At 48.7% G+C, this 26751-nt stretch overlaps 1 protein-coding gene across 1 annotated transcript in view; it reads left to right on the top strand.

Moving 5' to 3' along the window:
• Positions 1–9926, top strand: part of DAP (death associated protein) — a 60254-nt gene extending 50328 nt beyond the window's left edge. The window contains exons 3-4 of the mRNA XM_060146873.1: positions 8174–8216; positions 9672–9926. Of these exons, the coding sequence (XP_060002856.1) occupies positions 8174–8216; positions 9672–9785 (157 nt within the window). The 3' untranslated portion in view covers positions 9786–9926. The remainder of the gene's footprint in view (positions 1–8173; positions 8217–9671) is intronic.
• Positions 9927–26751: the final 16825 nt, after the last annotated feature.

Below are 26751 nucleotides of genomic sequence, written 5' to 3'. Positions count from 1 at the left end.
AATCATGACTGTATTTATCTTATCTTCTTTGCATCCAGCACAGGAGAGAGAATAAGGTAAGAGCAGAGGGAAGACAGAGGAGGGAAAGCCATAGGTCACACGATGAGACGGTCTTGTGTGTAAAGGGCATTGGTATGAAACTTAGAGTGCCTTTCTGGAAATACGTGTCTAGAGGGAAGATGGGGCTTCCCGGGCCCTGGTAAGGTAGCTGTCACTGTACCTTGTGTGTCTGTGGGACACATCGTTTACACATAGGCCATCCTCGCCCTACACACTCAGTACTTGGGGTGGCCGCCTTCTCGAAACTAGCAGGTGGTGAAGTGTTGGCATCTGGATCGACAGTCAGCCAAGCATCTGTGGGTGGAATGTCATCTGGAGAGCAGGCTTTTTAGAATCCCAAAGAAGAGCATCCTCCCACCTGGAGACCGGACCCCACACATCTCTAGGACAGACTCAGAGGCACAGGCTGGGTTTGGGCTTTGTCCCAGAGTCATGGCATCCTGGGATCAGCAGGCCTGAGTCAGGGAACTAGAGGCACCACAGCCGATGCTGAACCTTGGCCTCGTTGAAACAAAGATGTAAACACGAGCTCAGACATTGTCCCCCAGAAGAGCACCTTTGCCCGTGCCCTTTAAAAAGATATTACAAACTCCGCATGCCCAATCCTACAAGGAATTGGGTCCCTGATTATTTTCTCTAGATTTAGAATTTCGCCTAAAGCCCTTGAGTCGTGTTTCATTTCCCTTTAGTGAGGCTCCCTGCACAATGACCTAACCCTTAGGGAGAAGGGAACACACTTGTCCTAAGGTGCCAGTAGCCCCTGCCCACCGCGGACCCCCAGCTCCCTGTCACCCTGGTCCTGGCTGAGCCAGCCAAAGCCCTGCTGGCCCAAGAGCCACCAGCGAAGAGGACCAGCAGTGCCATCTTGTGGGAGGTCTCGAAGCTCCTACAATCAGGCGGAAGGCGGGAGACAACCTTGACTGTCACGCTTTGAAGAATGACACACGAAGAAATGTATGGATGCAGTCAAGTGAGAGGGTCCCCTCTGGTCACCAGCCATGCTAATTATTATTTTGGTGTCCAGAAAATTAATAACCCAGATAAATGAACACCAAGGCAGAAAGATATTTCAAGAACAACAGTGGCTAGGAAGGATTTCGTTTTCCTTCTATTTACTAGGAAATGTATTTAAAATCACCCCTGGTGGGAATATATTTTTCCGTAAACTCTATGAAAACACAAAGCCATGGGTATTAAAGTCCAAATATAGCCGCGGAATCTGCTTCTAGATCACCTCGAGGCTCTGTCCTTTCATGAGGAGGGTCACCAAAGAGGTGCCTTTTCCCAGGAATCTGTCATGGGAGCAGGACCCAGACCAGCCCACCTCCATCACTAAGAGAAGAGGGGCCTTAGACCCCATTCGCTCTGCTGACAGCAGCAGATTAAACTGTGCCCCTTCCTTCAGCTCACTGTGCTGTGGCATCATGTCCTTCCCATTACACATGCGTGTGCACACTCACACACACGGATCTCCGCCTTCTCAGGCTCCGCCCAGACTCCCCTCTACGAAGTACCTCCCCCGCCCCGCCCCGCCCCTCCCCGCCCCCAGTGTGTTAGCTGCTTGTCAGAAAATGAAATTGAAATCTTGACGCAGCTTTCTGGGCTTGAGTGTTCATGAGAGCAGTGTGCTCCCTGACTCACCAGGTGGCTTTGACTTTTAGGGAGATTCTCGGGGGAAAATCCCTTTCTGAGCGCTCGTGTGCTTTCTCACCGGGAAGGGAGGGAACGTCACGTGATGACCGCTCCCAGGTCCTGATGTAGCCTGGATGGCGCCGTGCTCTCACCACCACTGCCAGTGTCCCCACCAGCTTCCTTCCGTGCTTGCTTCCTGTGCTGAGACCAGGAGCTGTGGGTGGGGGAGGACTAGTGGTCTGGATGGAGCCTCTCACCGCAGGGCAGCAGCCTCGCTGTGAGCTCGAGTGGCCTCATCACTTTCAGGCTTTCTCCCTGTCTTCAGTGGGCTGGGAAACTTAACAACCAAGCCCAGGCCATTCCCATCAGGTCAAAATAGGGCTCAAATAGATCGAGGGCCCGGAGAGTTTTTCTTCAAGTCCATGGTTTGGTGACATCTGTTTTGTGTATCCCAGACCCTCCTTTTGCTTCCTTGGAGCTTTTCTGTCCCAGATAAGCAGGATTATTCTGCACGGCTAGGGGATCTGAAGGTGAGGCAGCACTGATCCAGTTGTGAATTAGCAGTGGAGACATAAGGAGGGGCTAGAGATGTGTCATCCTCATCCCGACACCTACCATTTGCTGAGTGCTTGCGATGTGCCTGGGAGCATGTGTACGTAGAGTCACCTGGCGAGGGAGGGTCCACTGCCTCCCGTTTTACAGATGAAGAAACTGAGCCTCAGAAGGTCAAATGCCAGCCTACCAGCCAGTCACTGGCAGAGCCAGGATGGTCTGACATCAGAACCCACACTCAGCTGGCGTCCACCTGCCACCTTTCCTCTGGGCCTCCTTCTTAGACTGTGTTGACTGCATCTTGACTTGACGGATAGTTTGAAGCCTTCACTGCGCTTTGTTCCTGAAGCTCGCGAGCTGAGATGTGGGTGATGGTGGGACCCGTGACCCAACAAAGAACACGAAGCTGAGAGCTCCAGACCCGCATCCTCCAGGCTCTGCCTCTGGGACCACGAACAAGGTTCAGCCTCCTCCAGCCACCCATAAAATTGGGATAACACCTGCTGAAGAGAACCAGTTGCGTTAATAATTTATGTGGAAGAACTCTGTACCCTAGTTGAGTGCTACAGACATAAATGATAGTTTTCAAGGAAAAAAAAATCCATTATCAAGTCAGAAAGTAAATGCTTAGGCAGATTTGAATACCTTGTACTGCCTGGTTGAGTAAGGGATCCTCTGATTGCATTTAGATTACTTACTGTAAAAATCTGCATCTCTAAATCATGTATAGAAGGCAGAACCTGAAAATAGAGGCTGCTCCGTGACCCACTTCTCAGCCCTAAAATGAGGGCATCAGGCTAATGCCCTGGGCTGCCCTCGTTCCAAGTCTGGCTTGGAGCACTTCTCTACTGTGCAACTGTCCGGCGAGTTACTGAATCTCTCTGATTTACTGTTCCCTCATCTGTAAAATGCAGATAACAGTTTCTACTTTGTAGGGTTGAAAGGTTAGATATCACAATTCTGTGTAAAGCCCTTAACTCAGTGCCTGGCCCACGATAAGTAATCAATAAGTAGTAGCTGTTACCGTCTAAGATCATTCCCATCCTGTAGAGAAAATAGAGAACAAACAACTCATTAAAAGCTATGATTCTTTCAGAGCGTATTTACATGAAGAGGAGAAAGCATTTGCAGAGGATGACTTGGTGGACTGCCTTGAACCCAGATCAAAACTGCTAACATGAAAAGGATTCTGTGAAATAGAGCTCTTGGCAATGCCTTTGCTGCCCTTTTGACTACTTGCAATGGGATTAGTGACTTGCCTGGTTTCTCGGTCTTACTGATTGTGTGTGTGTGTGTGTGTGTGTGTGTGTGTGTGTGTGTGTGTGCACGCCCCGATCCCAAAACACTCCTGCATGGCAACTCAGCGACCCCAGTCCTTGTCAGGATGCTTGGGAAGGCATAGGCTGACCAGCCAAGCAGAAATCCTACCCACACCCGACCGTCCCACTTCATGGAGGCCTATTCTTAGATGAAGAAGGAGCCCCGTACTTTTCTGAGGGTGGAATCCCCCCTTAAAAAGGATTTCTAAGGGCTTAACGCCCTGGAGTTCCAGGAAAGAAGGGAAATGACTCCATATCACTAGCTGGGAAAGTGGGCCAGCGTAGGGAGCGGGCACTAGTCACTCTGACCACGTTGCTTATCAACAGCAATCCAGGGAAGACGGTCAGCATTTTGATTCTCTTCGGGGCGCCCAGAATCGCTTCCCCAGGCTGAACTGCTCTCTGTAGTCCCCGAGAAGGGTAGCCTCCATGTGCCTGGGCCAGGCACACGGGTGTCCTGCAGAAGGCTGGGCTGCCAGAGAAACTTATCTTCAGTGTGTCCACTGCAGTCTCGCGCAAAACCCTAGAAGCCGCAGCAGAATGGAGGCGGGGAGGGGCCTGAGGTCGGGAAGGAATTTGCAGTCAAGCCCGTGAGTCTGGGAAAGAGCCCTGCTAACCTTCCTCAAACATGCAGGGCCTGTCCCACGGAGGAGGTCGTGGACTTGGGTTGGGGCCACTGGGCGAAGGGCAGGGAGCCAGAGACCGTGTCACCATGAGGACACCCAGAGGGCCACGAGCTCCTCGTCTGCAGAGGCACAAAGGCACAAAGGCTGTGGCCGCGCTCCACGTGGGCGGGAAGCTGGACGAGGTCACCACTAGGCTCCTTCCAGCCCCAACTCACCAGCCAGTGGATTCACACCTCTCAGGGCTGGACAGAAAACGTCCGCATCGCCCGGGGCCTGCGCTGACAGCCCAGGTTGTGAAGCCTTAGGACAGAAAAAAGAATGTGATCTCAATTATTTTTCTACGTGGTGTTTTGGATATGAGTGAAATAAAATATATTGAAATTTATTTCCGTATTCGCTGTTTTAGAGTTCAGCAGAGTTTTTAAGATATGAACTCAGTTTTCTTAGCCCTGGGGACTTTCATTTAAAGATGAGACCGTGAAAACTCAGTCCTAAAGACGTCTGCTTTCCACAGGGTCATGCATTCACTAAGCATGTCTGGCATTTTGTCCTGCCTTCTGCCTTTTCTGAGAATGTCAATAAGGCATAAACCTTATTCATCAAGGAAATTTATAAAATAAAGAATAGGAAACTTTTGTTAAGGACAAACGACCCCGTTAAGAATTTGATGTGGTCCTTGACAGGTGAATACCGGAAACCTACGTGCATCAAACATTTGGCGTGTGCGCAGGCCAGGTGTGGTGAAGTTGCAGTTTCTGTTGATGTGTAGGAGGGTTCCCGGTGCTCTAATCCCCACTAATTGCATCAGGTTCTCAGTTTCTTTAAATTTAAATAAATATGGTTTTCAAAAACTGGAAAGGCCTGAGGATGTGGGGAGGACAGGAATGATATTTTTCTCTGTCTCTGTTTCCTGCGAGAAAGTACTGTTGCTTCTTCAAAACAACATCTGTCAGAATGATTTTCATCAGATTAAATAAATCCTCAAAGCCGCTATCACAGTTTATAGAATCTTGGAAACGTAGGATATGCTTCGCGTGGAACCCTAATGGAATTTAAAATATGTGTGTTTTTGCAAACACAGCTTCGAGAGCAGACTCTTTACTGGGGTTTGTGAATTTAAGCTACCATGTCTCAAAGAGTTTAGAAAGTGTTTTTACTACATAAATGTAATAGACAATCGTTTACCAATTTGAGATGCTATTAATTGTAGATGGAAAAGGCATTGAGCCTGGGGCTCTTTGGCCAAGCCTGATGAAAGCCAGCATTGCACACTCTGACAAAGAGCTGTGTGAAAACAGATACCGCGCGTAAGTATGGCACGAGAGGCCAGGCTTCTGTCATCTTTTCACAGGCAGCTGCCATATGTCCTTATGGTCAATTATGGCCTTTTCAGTTTTTTAGAGGAGAGAGAACTTTGTTGCCGCGGGGCGGGGGGCGGGGGGGGGATTATGTCCTAAAGACCTTGAAGGATCAATACAGATTGATATTTATTATTCCTTGCTGCAAAAAGCTTACTCTTAAAATTAGTTGCTAAATTTAATCCCAGTGAGATACCACTTCACACCCATTAGAATGGCTACTACCCAAAAAAACCCCAGAAAATAATAAGCTGTGAGCGTGTGGAGAAACTGAACCCTGTGCATTGCTGGCGGGAATCTAAATTGGTGGAAATGCTGTGGAATGCCGTTTCTTGGTTCCTTTACAATATTAGAATCTAGAGCATGGTTCTCAAGCTTCAGATGCGAAACCCTTGGCCGTGAAATCCCTGGAGACAGCCTGTGGGTGATTTGGACCAGTCAAAGCAAGATTCCTTGGATTCCAAACAAATCCAAACGTACTACATCAGGGACTTAACACTTGAGCCAAACTTGTTCATCCCTGGCTGACTATTGATTCCACAGCCAAATCATATCTGTAATAAAAGAAGAAAAAAAAAACCCAACCCAGTTAACCACACCACAAAAGCTAAATAAAACAAAACTAACGTCATATAGGGAACATTTCTGTGCTGCTTAGTAAGACTTGAAGTTTCTTAGTCTCATGGAGTAACAGAAATTACTTGGGGGAATTTGGGGTGTTTTTGTTAAACTCTTTGGGATGTAAACAGTGAACTTTCTGAATCCTGAGACTTTTGCCTGCAGCAAAAGAAAGCTAAAACAAGGACCCCTGCGGCAGGGTGGAACAGCAGAGCTGGTGGAAGGCGGGCTGGGCAAATCAGGGATGGATTCCGCTCTGCCTGCCCACAAGACCAGCCTTAAGCAAAACTGGCCACTTCTGGGAGCATCTCACTTTCCCCACTGGCCGGCCTTGCATTCATCTACAGCTCCCGCGTCCCCCTACCTCTGACTGAGGCATTTCAGAGGTGTGCACACCTATGTACTACCTGGAACTGTGTTCTGATGCTTTTAAGCTACGACACATGCAGTTATTTTTTTAAAGGCATAGAAGAGTCTATAATACCATAGAAGTAAGCTCGCCAGATACTAAGTGCAGAAAGCAGACTACAAAACAAGGTGATTCTTTTGGTAAGAAAAATGGAAATTTAAGAAGAAAACAAGTGCATCTGTCTATCCATAGAAAGAAAGGCTGGAAGCACATCCCACGTGTTAACAGTGGTTATCTCCAGGTGGTAGAACTACAAGTGGTTTTAACGTGCTTGGCTTGTTGCTTTTCAACGATGAACATGTACTGCTTTGGTCCTATATTCCGTCCCCTCGGTATTGGTGACAGGGTGGGCCAGCTTAGTACCATGAAAGAGGTTAAGAAATGGCAAGAGCTTCACAAGGACCTTACTTTTTTAAAAAATTTATGTTGGATTATAGTTGATTTACAATGTTGTGTTTGTTTCAGGTGTACAGCAAAGTGAATCAATTTTACATATACCCATTCTTTTTTAGATTCTTTTCCCATGTAGGTCATTACAGAGTATTGAGTAGAGTTCCCTGTGCTATACAGTAGGTCCTTATTAGTTATCTATTTTATATATAGTACTGTGTATATGTCAATCCCAATCTCCCAATTTATCCCTAGCTCCCCTTACCTGCTTCTAACCATAAGTTTGTTTTCTACATCTGTGACTCTATTTCTATTTTGTAGATAAGTTCATTTGTACCCTTTTTTTAGATTCCACATATAAGTGAAATCATATGATATTTGTCTTTCTCTGGCTTCACTCAGTATGACAATCTCCAAGTCCCTCCATGCTGCTGCAAATGGCATTATTTCATTCTTTTTTATGGCTGAGTAATATTCCATTGTATATATGGGGAGTTTTCTCCATATATATATGGAGAAAACCATAATTCAAAAAGACACATGCACCCCAATGTTCACTGCAGTACTATTTACAATAGCCAGGACGTAGAGGCAACCTAAATGTCCATCAATGGAGGATTGGATAAAGAAGATATGGTACATATATACAAAGGACCATATGTTTTTAATACTTGGGGTCCTGTAGGGGCCAGGAGCTTTGCATCGGCTCTGGGATCTCACCGGTTAGAAGCTTCCGGAAGCCGTAGACTCTGCGAGGACTCTGAAAGGGTAGCCCCTCAGCCCATAGGACAGGAAGCTCCCTGGTTGGAGTCTCCCATTTATCCAGCATGACCCTGCTCCTGCCCTGCTCCGGGGAGCGCCCAGGTCCATATCTCTTGAGACCAAAACTACTGCACTCGCCCACAGTTACAGTTTAAGGATTAACCAAAAACCGAAAGAGGGCTCTTTGGTGACGCGCCCGCTGTCTGCTATGATCGTTCTCCGCTCTGCCTGAGGTCAGCCTCCGCAGGAGGAGGACCCGCAAGTGTCCCGAGTGCAGCAGCCAGCGGGTCCATGTGATGAAATAACGGGAAGAGGTGTGCCTCCCGCTTCCCGCGCCCTCCCGAGGGTCCTTGTTTGTCACACGGCCCTGAAACCACATTCGCGTCACCTGCGTGTGCCTCTGTTGTGAGTCGTGATGGTCAATGTGTTTTCCTTCTTGTCTTCCAGTCCACCCAGACCGACCGTGTTCATCTCCGGTGTTATCGCCCGGGTAAGAGCCCTTTCATCCCATCGGGGCTTCGGCCCGCGATGTCCTGATTCCTCCCGTCCTTATTCAACCCCACTTGTCCACCCAGGTCCGGAGGTCACTTAATCAATCGCCCCCGTCCATAGAGCGTGCTTCTGCGCATCCGCCCGTCAGGGGCAGATGGGACGGTGGGGACGCGGAGCCTGAGCTGGTGCAGCTGCCTCTCCTCTGTCCTCGCCCGTCTCCCTTCTCTTTAGGCTCAACCAGGGTCGGCAAAGGGTTTCAGGGTGATCTGTGAGCTGAGACTCTTTTTACATTTTAAATGGTTGAAAATTTGAAATAAGAACTGTATGGCGTGACGTGAAAGGTACACGGACTTTAAATTTCTGTGTCCATGGATAAAGTTTTAGTGGCACACAGCCTTGCTGTTCATGGATGTGTATCATCTATGGTCCTCTCGTGCTGCACTGGCAGAGTGCAGAGCGTATGACCTGAAAAGCCTAAAATATTTACTGTCTGGCCCGTTACAGAAGATAGTTGCTGCCCTCTGAACCAAACTGATGGGTTTGGGTCACTCTCTTTGCCTTTCAAGAGCCCCCTCTTCTTGTGAGACCTAACGGTTTTGTAACCGCAGACCTCCCCCCAGCAAGCCCCCATTTGGGGGACAGTGCACTAATTCCATCCATCGATCTGCGGCTCACAGCCCATTCGAGCCCTTAGCACATGATGTGTAAAGAAAATGCCACTGTTGGGGACGGCTCAGCACAGCCATCCAGGGACCTGGGACAGACGGATGGCACATCTACTGCATGCGAGGAAATTAAATGCCCGCACAAATCTGAGGTCACCCCACAGCTCAGGCAAGAGCTCACCATGGCTCTGTCCTGCCCGGGGTGGGCTGGACCCCAGCCCCTGTCACAAATGCACAAGAAGGCAATTCCTGCCTGAAAAACAGCCGGGTACCTCCTCTGAGACTCGGCTGGTTGAACCTGGCTTATCTCACAGCTTCCAGCCCTGCCCTGTGTGTTTCCTTCCCAACGAGCGCTCCAGGCCAGGCCCAGCTCGCAGCTGTAGCAGCAGATCTGCATTTAAGACCCTGGATTTGGTTCTGTCTTGCCCCTCAGTTCAAAAAACATCACAAGAACTGTTCTAGCAGAAGAAGGCCATCCAACACCCAGCTTAGTTCTGAGTGAGTCACACATACGGTACCTGATCCCATGGCGTGGCGGCGGAGACAGCGAGCTTTTCACCTTCTGGAAGGGACACGGGCCTTGGTGCCTGCTTGGGCTCTCCAGAGAGCGTCAGGACCCCCAGCAGTCCCAGGAGACAAGCTGCTACCTGCCGACAGGTTCCCCACTCCATCACCCACCCGCCCCGTCCCCAGAGGGAAGCCAGAAGATGCTGGCTTTGCGTCTTGCTTCACGTACTCGCTCAGCTGTTCACGGTTGATGAGCCAGTGCTTTCCGTGTCTCCCGCCAGGGCGACAAGGACTTCCCCCCGGCGGCTGCCCAGGTGGCCCACCAGAAGCCCCACGCCTCCATGGACAAGCACTCTTCCCCGAGGACACAGCACATCCAGCAGCCTCGCAAGTGATGGCGAGGACCCAGCGCCCTCACCAGCCGGGCCTCAGTTCCCCGACACTTGGTATTTCCCCAGCAAAGAGAACTGGTATTTTCTTCAAGACACTGCTCCACTGGGAAATTTAAGACAGAGCAAAGCGCCCCTTCCTTTGCCTTGAATTTCCGTATCTAAAGCTAGAATCAGACCCCAAAGCTTGTTTCCAGGGAGTCCTGGCAGGTGTTGGCTGCGAATCACTGTGGCGCTACAAGTGCCGTTAGCAGAACTTGCTAAGACTTGAGTGAAATGGAATCGTTCGGAGTTTAGCTTCAGTTCCGGTTTATCAATTGCCCTGGTCTTAGAAACAAGTGGGCACAAATTTGGGAGGGTTAGATCAGATCAGGGGAAAACTCAGTCATTTCATGCTTTTCGGTAAGAGGACAATACAGCCTTAATACCTAGTGGGGAGAGAAAGAGATGAGAGCGTTAATCACAGAAAAACTGAGCAGGGGAGACTTTTGAAACAGGCAACAGCCTCACTGCATTTCTCTCCTTTGTGTGACGAGTGATCACAGCACAGGGCGACACCAAACACTCCCAGGAAAACCAGGGAAAAGCTTACAGCTTTGAAACGACTCTTTCATTCCAGGGGTCATCTTGCTGAAAAATTTGCCCAGAGGGAATACTTCCAGAATGAGGTTTCTCAGTGTGGGTCCCAAGTCCTGCATTGCCCCACCATCCAGACAGCCTTGCCGCGAAATCAAGGCAAACCTTCATTTTTTCAGTGATCACCTCTCGAGCTGCTCTTGAGCTCTGGGAGTGATCACTGACCAGGTGGAGGAGTAGATGCCTAGCTAATTCTGGAACACTAGAGCAAAAGCACTGACCACGTGGGAAGACGAGACGAGAACCTGCCCTTTGTCTCCCTAGGGCAGAGTAGAACTACCACGTGCCATTTGAGCTAGAAAAGCCTGTTTGTCCATCAGTCGAAGTGTCAGGAACTCCCTCTGCCCAAGGGCACACGTACCTGGGCCCGTGTTCACTTGGGCCTCTCAAGTTATCCTACGCTTTCTGCCCGGGTTTCCTACCCAGAGCTGCCTTAGACTGCTCGCTGGCTGATGGCTATTGGGTGCTCTGCTTTTCTGAAAAGCCAATGGGCTCGTTTACTCAGATGCTCAAATCTCCCGGAGCAGATGCTTCGGGAGAGGGTGCAGCCCACCTGGCACGCTTGCCAGCGTGGTGTTTGCTGCGGGGTCAGCAGTGGGCACACCACAGCCTTTCTGATGCCCTTTCCAGCTCCCCATCCGTGACTGGGAAAGGTGACACAGACCTAGCAGACCCAGCTCTCACCCTTCCCTAAGGAAAAAGCTGGCCCTGCTTCACATCCTAAAGGCAACATTTGGTTTCCCATCTCACTGACTTGCGGCAGCCGGGGTCTCACCCTCAAGGCACCGTGTAGTCACCTCTCATACTTCTTAATCGCTGAGATGTTGCTAAAAACTGAGGCTGGCTTTTAGAGATGCAGGCAGGGCGGGCAGCCTCCTCCCGGCCGTCTCCTGGAGCCGGCATCTCAGAAGGATGCTGAGAGCAGGCAGCACTAGGTCAGTCTGTGGACCACTGCACCCCCTGCTGCAGAAATGAAGACGCACCCTTGATATTTTTAGTGTGGCAGCCAGGACTGCCATGCTGTTTCCCAAGGTGCATTTTTTCTTGTCCTTTTAGCTACATCTGGCATGTATCTGTAGATCACTGAAAGCAAAATGTTCTTCTGAATGAGTTTATCAATGGTTAACCTCAAGAAGAATAATGACTATAATAAAGCTCCTGCATTTCTTCTCATGGTTTGTTTTTTCTTACGTCTCAGAGACTTTTCCTTCTCATTTTACTGGGCTTGCCAGATGGTTTCAATAGAAATACGAACATGCAAAAACGAGCGGTGTTTTCACAAACTGTTGCCCAGACACAAAGCCAAACTATTGGACAGCAGGCACCTTGAGTCTAATCGTCTACTTTAAAATGTCATAAAATGGAAAAGCTTCATGCAGTGGATTAAAACGCATTCCTTGGGTTCAGCAGCTGGCCCCGTGCTGGGAAGGCCCTTTGGGAACAGACTTAGAAGGAATGATTAGTAGTAAGCCCGGGGATGGCTGTATGCAGCTTTTGATAAATAAGCTAATTTATCCAAAGGTCTTCTGGAAGCTTTATGAGCAGGATGAGAAAATAATCACAATCACTAAACCTCAAGGTCCAGAATCAGAGTACGGATTTGAGTTGGGAGAGACTCTGAGGTGTTTTCACCTGATGAGGACCTCGGGGGGCAGCCTGGCAACCCTGAGCCTGGGGATGGCAGGTATGGCCAGAGTCTGCATCTCCCAACAAGCCTCACCTCTCCTTAGCCCTTAGGGTCACCTCTGGGCCCTGCAGTTTGTATTCACGCGTCCATCTCCCTTACTGTTGGGTTGGCCAAGAAGTTCGTTCAGGTTTTTTTCTGTAACATCTTACAGGAGAACCCGAATGAACGTTTTGGCCAACCCAATAACTTGAGGATGGAATGAGGGTCTTATGCATTCAGTGTCACTGGGTAGAGAGTCGTTCTCGGTACATAAATATGACTAGAAATGCCAAACACACACTCACCGTGGGGCAGAATCCGCCCTCCACCCCAGGGCTTTTGCACATTGTCACTGAGGTCATTATCACCTGTGTTAGTTCCCCATTGCCGCCATAACAAAGTACCACACACTGGGTGGCCCATGGAAATGTGTTACCTCACAGCTCTGGATGCTAGAAGTTTGCAGTCAAGGTGTGGGCAGGGCCATATTCCCCCAGAAGGCTCCAGGCGAGGGTCATTCTCGGCCCCTTCCGCTTGTAGCAGCTGCTGGCAGTGCTTGGCGATCATCGACTTGTCGCAGCATAAATCCAGTCTCTGCTTCTGTTGTCACATGAACGTCTTCTTGTGTATCTGTGTCCAAATTTCCTTCCTCTTCTAAGGACAACGGTCGCTGGACCAGTGCCCACCCTGATCCAGTGTGACCTCATCTCAACAAATTAGATCTGCAAGGACCCTGTTTCCAAATAAGGTCGTATTCACAGACACTGGGGGTTAGGACCCGAAATAGTGTCTTCTGGGAGAGACACTATTCAACTCAGGACATCAACCATATGCTGAAACGCCAGAAACCTAGCTCCCAGCTCACACCATTTGAACAGCTGTTCATTTGGTAAAGCAATCCCGAATGAGCTTTACTATGAGAAGGCTTCACCCGCCACAGATTTTGTTACAGTGTTGCTGGCCACGGAGCAGTCAAAGCCTGTGTGCAGGGGTAAGGGGAGGAGAGCAGGGCAGAGGTGCCAAGGGATGGGTGCCCCCAGGCTACAGGGGGCTGTCTACCCCCGGTTTCAGTAGCTCCTGAGACTGCAGCTCTCAACTGCACGTGTCCTCAGATCAGAGTCACCGTGTTTCTACAGCCTACATCTTGTCTTTTGTAAGAGTGCTGCATGGGCAGTGGTCGTCCCATTTTACAGATGGGAAGACTGAAGCTCGGTGCCCAGGGTCCAGAGTCATTGTTAGCCAACACTTGTCCAGGGAAGATACACAAATGGCCAATAAATACCTGAAAGATGCTCAATACCATGAGTCACCAGAGAGATGCAAATCGAAATCACAGTGAGATACCACTTCACACCCACGAAGATGGCTAGGATCAAAAATCCAAATAATAACAAGTGTTGATGAAGATGTGGAGAAATCAGAACCCTGATACCGTGCCTCATACAGAGAATGTAAAATGGCGCAGCCCTTGGGAAAACAGCCTGGCAGTTCTTCAAACGATCAAACATAGAGTTACCATGTGACCCAGAATATCTATTCCTAGGTATATACCTGAAAGAAATGAAAACAAGTGTCTATGCAAAAACTTGTACACAGATGTTTAGGACAGCATTACATATAACAGCCAAAAGGTAGAAACAACCCAAATAGGTCCATCAACTGAGGAATGAATAAACAAAATGTTATATATATACATACATATATACACACACACACACACACGCAAATGGAATATTATTCCACTGTAAAATATTATTCCATTATTTGGCCATACACTGATATATTCCATTATTTGGCCATACACTGATATACTCCATTATTTGGCCATACACTGATATACGGTGCAATACGAGTGAACCTTGAAAACATTATGCTCGGTGAAAGAAGCCAGCCACAGAAGACCACGTATTATATGATTCCATTTACGTGAAATGTCCAGAATAGGGAAATATCTAGAGACAGCAGCTGCTCAGAGCTGGTGAGCGGGCAGGGAGGATACAGGGGGTGAGAGCTAAAGGAAACGGTTTCTTTTTCAGGTGATGGAAATGTTCTAAAATCAACTGAGAGGATGCTCGCACATGTCTGTGAATATGCTAGACCCATGGAATCGTACACCTTATGGGAGCCATAAGGAAGTCACCGGTAACTGTAAAGTGATGGGGGAGGGGGGCTTGAGGAAGGGTGTGGGGTGGTGGGCTTTGCACTGCGGCAGCCTCACACCTGCCTGGTTCACACCTGGCCCCTGCTGGAGCGAGAAGTTCCTCAACTAGCATCTCTGGACCTCAGTTCTCCGCCTGTCTAAATGGGCCACTTTGTATGCAGTGTCTTGTAAACATGAAAAGAAAATTGTGGATACTAACCTCCTGGTTAACATGGAAACCAGTATCGGTAGAATAGGGCTTCCAACACGGACAACATGCTGGGATGGTGCAGAGACTGTGGGTTAGCAGGGAGGGAAGATTCCAGAAGGGGATGGTTGGATCAGTGCCAGTCTAGACTGTGTGTCGGAACAGCAGCAAGGAAGCACAGAGGAGGCCAGAGGCCCAGTTAGTGGTCAGTGGAGCGGAGACGGGCATCCTGAGGACCAAAGGACCCTCTGCGGACCCCGTGTGACCCAGAGGTCGACAAGGCTGGCTTTTGCCCCGGCTCCTGCACGCTGTGCCCCCGTCTCTGGGCTCATGTCACCCCGGTACAAACAGTCCTTGAATGGTTTCGGCAAGAAGTCCCCTCACAGCTTACAAGCGTTACCAGTTCAAGTCCAGCCTTGAGAGGTTATTGAGCGGAGCACATCGTCTTCCCATGGCGGCGGCCATGTGATCTTCCCATGCCACCGCCTCACCTGGCCACCGCCCCTGGGACCCAGAGCCCCATGCCCACCCAGGGTCACCCGGGAAGCAGACACCCCCTTGCCAAGCCCCCGGTGGGCCATGTGTGAGGCCCACTGCTGCCCTGGCCAGACCTGGGGAGACCAGCTCCCTTCTTGGCATGTGCCCTCCTGGGGGGCTGAGAAGCCATGGGACATTTCCTCCCCGGGTCCAGGGAGAAAGAACTGTGCTGGTCCTCAGGTCCACACCTGCGGCATCGATGCCTGCCAGCTTCAGAGGACGCCTCAGCTGCACCCTCAAACCAGAGTTAGCCCCTGATGGAGCTGTGCGAGCTGGCGGCACAGCCTGGGAGCAAGCATGCGCCCTCAGAGTCCATGCCCACGTCCCCACTCGGTACCTGCAGGACCTGGGCAGCTGGGTTTTCTTCTCGGCGCCCAGCTTCATCACCAGCAAGAGGAACCCTCCAGAACCTCCCTGATGGGGCTGCATGAGCATTCAGTTGATGTTAACTTACCATCACTATTGTGGTCGTTGTTCGTTTATGATGTAGGACCAGAGACACCATGAGACTCCACCTGATTAAAGCACATGCCTGGAGTCTGAGGGGCAGGTGCAAAGGAAACCCGGTCCTGAGATGAGCGTTTTGCACACACTAATAGGTTACGCTGACTCAAGCATGCACCAGCGCACGCCAGCCTGAAACGAGCCTGCTCCCGGACCTGGTCCTGGATCTTCCACAAGCCAGGTGTGGATGCAGTGAGCCCGTGTGTGCTCAGGAGAAAGGCTGCAGGTGTGACAGGCCCACGTGACGTGGAGGGACTGCCCGACCCCTATGGGCAGCGGGCTCGGGCACCCCGAGAAAGGGCAGCGGGGAGGGCCTGGGGGGCGGGAGATACTGCCAGACCCAGAGGGTTTTTAATCAATGAATTCTTTTTGAAACATCTGCCTCTTGCCTCTGCAGTCTGTGGGGTTCTTCTGTGGTCCTGCAGCTTTTTCTAACTTCACAGCTGCCATGCTGGTTAAATGCTTCCCTCTACAAACCCCAAAGTAAACTTTTCTTCCCCAAGACTTGGCATGCTGCTGCCTCTGCAGTATAAAAACAAAACAAAAAACCAAGCATTTCGTAAACCCTCCCAGGAGGCGTCTACAGCCTTACGCTCCTGAAAAGCGGAGAGAAGGTGAGGGGATGGTGGCGGTTAACAGGAAATGCTGGGCACTGGAAATAGCCTCAGCAGTTGTATTAGCCTGGGTTCTCCATAGAGACAGAGCAACAGGGGATGGGTGATAGATGGATGGATAGATGGATGGATAGATGGATGGATAGATGGATGGATAGATAGATGGATAGATGGATGGATAGATGATAGATGGATAGATAGATGGATAGATGATAGATAGATGGATAGATGATAGATAAATCGATAGATGGATAGATAGATGGATAGATGGATAGATGGATGGATAGATGGATAGATGGATAGATAGATGGATAGATGATAGATGGATAGATGATAGATAAATCGATAGATGGATAGATAGATGATAGGTAGATAGATAGGTGATAGATGATAGATAGATGAGAGATGGATAGATGATAGGTAGATAGGTGATAGATGATAGATACATAGATAGATGATAGGTAGATAGATATAGATGGATAGATGATAGGTAGTTAGGTGATAGATGATAGATACATAGATAGATGATAGGTAGATAGATATAGATGGATAGATGATAGATAGATGATAGATATAGATATAAAGAACTAGGTAGATGATAGATGGATAGATAGAATAGATATAAAGAAGCAGGTAGATAATAGATAGATGGATGGATAGATAAAGAGATTTAAAGAATTGGTTCATGTGATTATGGAGGCTCACAAGTCCAAAATCTTCAGGGTGGGCCAGCGGCGAGAAGAGCCAATGCAGTTCAAGTCCAAAGGCATTCTGCTGGCAGCTTTCACTCTTCTCTGAGGAGGACAGTCTTGTGTTCTCTTCAGGCCTTCACGTGATTGGATGAGGCCCACCTACATTATGGAAGGTAAACTGCTTCACTCAGAGTTCACTGATTTAAATGTGAATCTCAACCAAAAACACCCTCACAGAAACATCCAGAATAGCGTTTGACCAAATATCTAGGCATCTTGGCCCAGCCAAGTTAACACATGAAATGAACCATGACAGGAGTTCCCTGTAGCTCATTTTTCTTGGAATCCTTGAGCATCTTGGATCTGTTTTTACTTTGACCATGTGGGAGCATCTGCACATGTTCACTACATTCTTTTTTTTTAATTTTTTTTGTATCTTTTTAAATTTGTGGCTGTGTTGGGTCTCCGATGCTGCACGTGGGCTTTCTCTGGTTGTGGTGAGTGGGGGCTACTCTTCATTGCAGTGCACAGGCTTCTCATTGTGGTGGCTTCTCTTGTTGTGAAGCACGGGCTCTAGGTGCGCGGGCTTCAGTAGTTGTGGCGCACGGGCTCTAGAGTGCAGGCTCAGTAGTTGTGGCGCACGGGCTTAGTTGCTCTGCGGCATGTGGAATCTTCCCAGACCAGGGCTCAAACCCATGTCCCCAGCATTGGCAGGTGGATTCTTAACCACTGCACCACCGGGGAAGTCCACATCTTTACTACATTCTGTCTGAGCAACATTTAGCTTGCTCTTCCAAACAGACATTCTAAAATTCGATTAAAGGCATTCATGACAAGAGAAAATAGTTTTTCCCTCATCCTCCCTTTTAATCCTAAATATTATTATAAATCCAACTGCCATGCTTTAAGAAAAATCCCATTTGTCCACTAGAAAAGACCCAGCATGATCTAATATAATGAACTCATATAATCTGGAGGATTTGGGACTCTACCCAGGAGCCTTGAACGAGCTTTTTGATTACATTTCAGCTTTGTCATTCTGTGCTGCCGAGGGTCACCTAAAAAAGAGAGTGCAACATTTTATAGCACAAGGGCTCAGCTTCTGTGCAAATTAACCAGAAACCTCTTTGTGTCATTCTTTAAACAGAGATGCATTGAGAGCATGTGATGCGCTTGGAGTATTAGTAAGGATCTTCATTATCTCTAGGGCAGTGATTTCCACCGGAAGGGTGGGGTGCGTGGGCAATGTTAGCCCCAGAGAACACCGGGTGATGTCTGAAGACATCTTTGGTTGTCACAACTGGGGATTAGAGAGGAGGGGGATGCTAGCAGGTAGCATCTAGTGAGTGGAGGCCAGGGATGCATGGTCATACAAATCCTACCATGTGCAGGACTGCCCCTGCAACAAAGAAGTATCCAGACCAAAACGCCAGCAGTACCGAGGTTGAGGAACTCTATTGGTCCTGTTCTTATAGTAATGCAATTAAACAATTAAAGGCAAATTCCCCTCATCCTTGAATCTTGAAAAAAGTTTTACATGTGTGTCAGTGACAAGGGCACATTTCGTGGAAGCAGCTAAAGTAGCTCAAGCTTGTTTATGCTTTTCAGTCCCTGGAGCAGAAAACAACCAATTGCTATGATGCAGATTTGCTCCTGGATGCAATGGAAAATTCTAGATAAAGCAAGTCTTTTCCTCCAGGGAGAGCGTCCACAGCTCTACAGCATAATGATTGTTTTCTCAGACACTGATACAAAGAGGAGCAGAGATGAGTTTCCCTGGGTGGCTTCACTCACCCAGGACAGTCGGGACAGACTCTCAGCCTTTTGGCTCAGCTACTTTCATGTTCTCCAGAGAAGATCTATATAGAAACTCCACTCCGAACAATTGCTGCCTATTTTCCAAAATGGACCGAGTGTGTCTCAAGCTGATTAACCTCAGAGCTATCAGTAAGCGCAGCGGAGCAGGAAGCAGAAGAGGAAAATGAGTCTCTGCAGAGCCAGCGGCTAAGCCTGACTCGGGGGAGGGGAAACTTGCGTGGGTGAAGCTTGCCTTCAGCCCGGGTCTGTGTCCTCATCCTGTATCCCTGTCTCCTAGCATAGCTCCCACTCCCACCCCTCTGCTGCCCCTCCTCAAATCCTTGTTTCTATCTCAGAAGGACTGAGGCTAGCTGTGAACTCTTGGGAATGTGGCCATTTCTTTCCCCTGGAACTTACCCATAACCCCACACTACCTAGATTGTAGACCTGGGAGGCTGACATCCCTCGGTACTGAAAATGTTCAATGACTTGGTTCTACTTTTAGCTGCAGCATGTACCACTAGATTACATCACAAGGCATATAAAAAACAAATTTCATGGAACAAAGGTTTGCAGAAGTCACATGCTTTGTCACAAAATTCTCTACCTTGGGTGCCAAGGATGCTGACGCCTCTGTACGTCAGTTGGGTAGTAACTGTCAGGTTCAGTCACCTCCCAAAAGCATGATTTGTCAGGGTGCCATTACTAATGGGGGAAGCCGTGTGGGACTACCCAAGTCATTTCGTGTAAATGAGCAGTACTTTCAGCTGGGGGAAGACTCATCTCAATCCCCGTCACCAAAGTTAACAAGCATTAGATGTATCATATCAGAACCAGAAAGGCTTTTCAAGTGTTTGTGGTTCCCGGACCTTCTCAGTCTATCTGAAAACTGGAAACCGGAGTGCTGTGGGTGAACATCCATCCTCACCTAATGGGACCAGTGTGAGAAACCCACATCCTGACAAGTGCCACCTCTCAGCCAGATACACACTAGACCTAAGAAGGGAGATTTTTAGGAGTAGAAAGGATCTCTGAACAAAAACAACAATAACCAAAAAAAAACCCAAACCATAAACAAAACCTAAGAAACAGTGTTTGGGGTAACCATAGTGAGGTTTCCATACAGCATAATAAGGGAACCCCCTCAAATTACATATAATGTCATGTCATGTATACTTAACAGCCCTTAGCCCACCTTGCCAGTCAAACTAAGTAATAAAGTCCCTCATATATTTATTGTTTGGGTTTCACAGCTAAAGCTTTTTCTGACTTAATACTAATTTTTTTCAGCTTAATAGGGTAAGTCATTTAATTATCCTCATAAAGGCTCTTAACATATCAAAAGGATCTCCCAGAAAAAGTTTTCCTATGAAACAACAACAAAACCAAAGATGATTAATTTTCAGGCACAAAACTGCAACATCTAAGAATGAGAACTGGCGTTAGTTTGATAAACAAGTAGTTTTCAAGGACAATTAGATAACCTGAACATAAGAAGACATGATAAATGGGCATTTACTAGTTAACACTTTGTTTAAACTATATAAACTTAACCAGAGTGACTATTTTCATGAATCACAAAAGCATCCAAGTAGACAGATTACCCACAGGAAGAAATTCTGAGCCTAAATTGCCATCATCACCACCACCACCACCATCATCCTCATCACCTTCACTACCCCCACCACCACCACCATCATGACCACCACCATCATCATCACTATCACCACCACCATCATCATCACCGTTATCATCATAATTCTCATCACTTTCACCACCTCCACCATCATCACCACCACCACCACCATCATCCTCATCACCGTCACTAACCCCACCACCACCATCATGACCACCACCATCATCATCACTATCACCACCACCATCATCATCACCATTATCATCATAATTCTCATCACTTTCACCACCTCCACCATCATCACCACCACCATCACCAACACCACTATCACCATCATCATTACCACCAACATCATCATATCACCACCATCATCATCACCATCATCACCACCACTGCTATCCTTCTCACCTTATTGAGCATTTACTATGTACCAGGAACTCATAGCAACTCTACTTAGTAGACATTGTTATTATTGCTATTATACAGATGAGGAAACTAAGGCCTAGTGTGGTAAAAATAATGTATGTAAGTAGTAGATGGCAAAGCTAAGATCAATCTGACACCAACTCCTATGCTTTCCACCACCAATCTTTAAAGACCAGAACACTCCACTGTCATTTCCACACTTAATCCATCCCCCACCCATCTGATTTCCATTGCCACCCTCTGACCACCAGGCCATCTCTGGTGTCCTCTGTCTCCTTACAGAAGAGTTCAGATGTCCCTCTGCTTACACAGTTCCCATCAACCAGCAAATGTCACGCCAGGTGACAGTAGGGCCCCCAGAGTTGGAGGAACAGTTAGGTGCTCTGGTTGTCAAACCCTGATTGGCACCTCAGAGAGGTCTAGGTGCTGCTCTCAGGATGGGTAACCCTAGGAGAAATTTGAAACCCATTCCTCTTGAAGGTCTTCATTGGGCCAGATTAGGAAAGGATAAGTATCTTGAAAGACTAGATTTCACTTTCACTGCATGGAAATCCAGCTCTAAGTTCTCCTCCTAAGGATGGACCTCTTAGCCAGGCTTCACTTATGCTCTGGGGAGAAATCCATTATATATCCTTGGGGCTACCCTTCTTCCTTCTCACCGTGGTTGGAAAGATCTTGACCCAGACAGTCTGGGACACTGTTCTGGGCACTGAGGACACCACAGCAACTAAGTCAAGCACAAGTCATAGAGTCCACTAGACCACGATTGCAGCGTGAGCTGAGATCACCTCTCCACCTGCTCGGAGACCATGTGTGGTCTGAGGCACCTCACCAGAACTGGGGCTCACACAGGGCCTGGGGCTGAAGGGCTCTGGCCTGATTCTCCCTGGGGAGGATACTAGCACTCAGAAGGCCTTTCAAACATGCATCTCGCCTCATCCCCACTGCAGGCCATATTATGCTGATCTACCTTCCATAGGGAGTCACTGGGGTTCTGGAGAGACATTCCTGATCACCTGCTGGGCATGGAGGCAGAGAAGAGATGGAGAACCCTTGAGGACTGTCAATCAAGGTCATGAGCACGGAGTCTGTGCTCAGAGTGGCCCCCAGCATCCCTCTGCCCGGGATGGGCACCAGGCAGGGTGTGTAGCATTCACACAGAGACCCATTCTTCTGTAAGGAAATGACTACCCTGCCAGGATCACAAAGAAAACATGTAGCAAAGCCAGGACCAGACCTTTGTCTGTCTGTCTCCAGAGACCCTTCCCCACACAGCTTTGAGTATGCCTACTGTCATTTGGTTTAATTAAGCAAGCCGAGCATCTTCTTCCCGTATGCTTTTCTGGGAGGAGAGACAGGCTGAGTCTGATACAGCAGAGTATTTTCCACATTGCTGCTTCTACCGAGCCGATGTAGCTCGTTTCCGGCTGTCATTTAACGTTCTCCTAAACACCAGCGCCCTCATCAACAGGATCTAATCAGCAGTGTCCCAACAGGCATCTGGTAGCAGGACAGCTACCATCACCCCCTGCAGCCAGTGGGAAGCAGCTGATGGCCAGTCAGTTCCGTGACTCCCGGGCAGATGAAGTGAGGGCCGCACGGCTGCCCCAGGTGTGTTTCAAGCTTCCTCCAGCCCCTGCTCATATCCCAGGAACAGAGCTCGGGCCCCAGGAACGACCTCCTGAGACGCACAGAGAGCAGCTCAGAAGGCAGCGCAGCCCAAACGGGGAGGCCCTCGATACCCTGGATGACAGTCCTCAAGGCTGTCCCGGGGCGGAAACGGAGAGTGAAGTGAGGCTCTTCTCTCTCTGGTCCTGCCTCCGTGGGGTGTAGGGGCTTTGGTGTGGAGGACACTAAGTACCTTTGGTGCAGGAACCAGCTGTAACCATACTTTCAGTCTCAGGATGAAAAGGTTTGGCAGGTCATGGGTGTGGCCTCTGTAAAGTCAAGGAGATTTCAGAGCCGACAGGAAGCGACTGGGTGGGTGCGGAGATGGGGCGGGGGAAGGGGCAGTGTTCAGAGCTCCACTCACTTACCTGGGAGTCCCACCCATTACGCTAAATGAAGTAAGTCAGAGAAAAACCAATACTGTATAATCTCACTTGTATGAGGACTCTAAGAAAACAAATGAAGAGCAAAAAACCCAGCTCACATGTACAGAGAACAGACTGGCGGTTGCCGGAGGCAAGACGTGGAGCGGGGTGTGAAACAGGTGAAGGGGTCCAAAGCCACAAACTTCCCGTTATAAAATAATAAGCCATGGGATGTAACGGACAGCATGGGGACTCTAGTGAATAATCCTGTGCTGCGTATTTGAAAGTTGCTAAGGAGAGTAGATCTTAAAAATTCTCATCACAAGGAAAAACATTATAACTATGTGTAGTGATGGATGTGAACTAGACATTGTGGTCATTTTTCTGCGATACCTACAAACAGCAAATCATTCGGTTGTACACCTGAAACCAAGATAATTTTTTACGTCCATTATATCTCAATTATTAAAAAAGAAAAAAAAAAAAAAGAGCTGTCTGGGCACATTAGGTCTTCAGCGCCTCTTCCGCACCAGATGGAAACATTCACCACCTGTGGGACTGGTGCCCAGGCAGATGTCAGCAAGCTTTCTCTGTAAAGGTTCAGACAGTCAGTACTTTAGGCTTTGCGAGCATACGGCCTCTGTTACAGCTACTCCACTGTGCCCTGGAGAGTGAAAACCACCATAGACAATATGTCATTGAGTGAGCAGGGCTGTGTTTCAATGCAATTGTATTGACAGAAACAGGCAGTGGCTGGATTTGAAATGTGGGCTGTGGGCCCCAGGCCTAGAGGTGGTGGTCAAGGGCACAGCTGAAGGTCGGCAGCCTCTAGCTGGCGTTTAAAGCCATGAGCTGTAGAGATGGCCCAGGCAGAGGGGCAGAGAAGGGTCCCCAGGATGGAACCGGCTTCTAGCCTTCAGGGGTAGGGTGGGGCCTGGGTGGGGGGAAGGGATGGTAATGACATGACCCCCGTGGTCAGCAAGGTGGGAGCGAGCGTGAGTGTTGGGTGGGAGCCCAGCAGGTGTGCAGAGTTAGGCGGGGTGCACTCCCAGCCTCACAGCGTCTCTGGCTCAGTAGCTCGGCGTGGTGTTGTAGGTGGAATTGTGTCCCCTAAAAGGATTTACTCTACGTCCCTGTGAATGTGACCTTATTTGGAAACAGGGTCTTTGCATATGTAATTAAGTTAAAACAAGGCCATACTCGGTTAGGGTGGGCGGGTGCTAATCCAGTGACGGGTGGGTGCTACTCCAATGACTGGTGGCCTTATAAAAAGTGGGAAGTGTGTTGGGCTTCCCTGGTGGCGTAGTGGTTGAGAGTCCGCCTGCCAATGCAGGGGACACGGGTTCGTGCCTCGGTCTGGGAAGATTCCACATGCTGTGAAGGGGCTGGGCCCGTGAGCCATGGCCGCTGAGCCTGCGCGTCCGGAGCCTGTGCTCCGCAACGGGAGAGGCCACAGCAGTGAGAGGCCCGCGTACCGCAAACAAAAAAAAGTGGGAAGTGTGGACACAGACACACAGAAGGAAGCCGGCCATGTGGTGACAGAGGCAGATGGAGGCTGCCACAAGCCAAGGAACGCCAAGGATTGCTGGCAACCACCAGGAGCTGGGAGAGGTGAGGAAGCACCCTCCCCTGGAGGCTTCAGAGGGGCGTGGCCCTGCTGACACAGCGATTTCAAATGTCTGGCCGCCCGAACTGCGAGGGAATACATGTCAGTTGCTTGAAGCCGTCCAGGTAATTTGTTACAGCAATCACACGAAACTAATAGAGGTTCGGCCTGAGAAGGTGTATTTCTGAAAATTTTCCAAGTGGTGCTGATGCTGCCTGTCCCGGGAACCCCGGCCCTTCAAGCACCATTGCTTTATGCAACCGCAGAGGGCCATCTGCCAGCTCAGGGAGAGCACGAGGGTTGCCCAAATCTCTCTAGAGTCACCTGGAGTCACCTAGAGTCCAGGACTAGGAATGTGTAGAGTTAGAGAACCACAGGCTGGGGCTCAGGACGGGCCCAGCGCCTGCACAGCAGTGGGAGGGAAGGCAGGCAGGGGTGGCTTTTTCGACCCCCAACCTATGACCTTTCACCCTACAGAGGGCATCAGGCACTTCAACCAAGGGAGGCCCATTCCAATGGAGTTTGGTCAGGAAGGACATGGAGTCTGCACCTGATCACTCAGGTTAGAAGGTAAAAGCTGGTCCCCCAACCCCCAGGGGCAGGGCGTGAAGGGGCCATGGGATGGCTAAGGGACTCCTCTGCTGGGGAGCGGGGACATTCTGTAACCTTTCTCACTGTAGGGTGACAGCTTCCCCATCACAACCCATGTGCCTGAACCCTCTTGTCTCTGATGGCCCAGAGAGGGGCCTTCCTGGTCCAGCTTCTCCACTCAGCTCTTGGCCCTAATAGAGCTTCTACGAGCTCATGAGAAATTGGTGTCATATCCTTGCAGCTACCTGACTTCTTGATTTTGTGTCACTCTTTTGAAATAACAAGGTGGATCTGAGTGTCATTTATATACTTATCCAGGAAAATGTATTAACATCTTGTTAGGTTTGGGGGTTGAGTGAGAGCAGTAATGAGCTTGGGCGGGGTGACCAGGCAGATGATGTCGAGCGGGCAGGGTGGCTGCCCCATGCCTGTGATTGGCTGCCCCTGCTGCAGGGGCAGTGGCCCCCTGGCACTGGGAGCTGCGGTTGAGCTAACAATTTACCTGAGCAATCTGCACATCAAAGTTGGTTTTGTCGGCAGACAACGGGTTTTCGGACCACCTTTCACGTCCCTGGCTGGAAACCAGCTAGGTTATCATCAAGGGAGACAGCCGGAGTGACCTGTTGGGAGCCAGTGACCACATGAAGGGCTGCTTGCAGAAGCCCTCGAGGTCCTCAAGGGGCAACGCTCTTGACTGCACGACTGCACAGCACAGACGCACTGCTCTTGGGGCCGGGCCGCCGGACGGGAAGAGCATCCGTCCATCTGTGCTCCTCGGAGCCTCAGGGTGCTCGACGCAGGTCCAGTCGGGGGAATAAAGACCACCTCCCTCACTTTTCATGTCAGTTCTCAGATTTTCTTTCTTTTTTTGGCCATACCCCTTGGACTACAGGATCATAGCTCCCCGACCAGGGATCGAACCTGGGCCCCCTGCTGTGGAAGCGCGGAGTCCTAACCACTGGACCGACAGGGACGTCCCTAGTTCTCAGATTTTCTAATAAGGACAGTTCCTTGTATATTACCTTCACATTATTTGTCTTTCACAACAATAAATACAAATAATCTCCAATAATAATCTTGGCCTAGAACAAAACCTTATTTAAAATTTGACATCCTATGTAGGTCCTTAATAATTATGATTCTGGATGAGTAGAATTTAATGACTAAAATTATGGTTTTTAACGTGTCAGACTGCAGATTTTTCAAATGCTGAATAGAACTTCCCAAATAAATAGCTGTTTGTCTTCAGTCCCATCAAAAATTACTGAAAAGATGAATCGTGTATGAATGTCTTTTTAAAAAGTAGCTACAAATCATTAGATAAAACTATAGAAGAAAAATGTTGATTTGGTGTAGGAAAGGCCTTCTTAAATAAGAAATGCAAATATAAACTAAAAAGTTTGGCAAGTTTGACTAAATCAAAATTTAAGACTTACACACAATACCTTAAAAATAAGTGATAAAATGGGAGAAAAAAATGCAGGATGTGTCAAAGAACTGACTCAAAATTTATAGCAAACTCCTATAAATCAGCAAAAATGACACCAAAGGGTAATTTTTTTTAAAATGAGAAACAGATATATATAACAAATTTTTAAAACAAGAAATAAAAAGACACATGAAAAGATACTCTACTTCACCAGTAACTCAGGCAATTAAAACGAGATACAATTTCTTAACCATCAGACTGGCAAGCAGCAAGTGCGCTCCAGGGGGAAAGGGGCCTCTTTTGTCCATTGTCGACAGGTGAATATTCAGCAGGCTTTGAAAAGGGCAACACAGCAGTGACTACTGAAATAAAACTCATCTTCCCTTCTACCGGCAAGTCCCACTTCTACACGCTTGTCTTAGAGAAACATTCACTTGTGTATACAAATAGGTAAGTC

The sequence above is a fragment of the Lagenorhynchus albirostris genome, chromosome 3 (assembly GCF_949774975.1).
Source record: "Lagenorhynchus albirostris chromosome 3, mLagAlb1.1, whole genome shotgun sequence".
Taxonomy (NCBI): domain Eukaryota; kingdom Metazoa; phylum Chordata; class Mammalia; order Artiodactyla; family Delphinidae; genus Lagenorhynchus; species Lagenorhynchus albirostris.
Note: the sequence above shows the minus strand (reverse complement) of the source record. Positions and strands in the feature narration are given on the sequence as shown.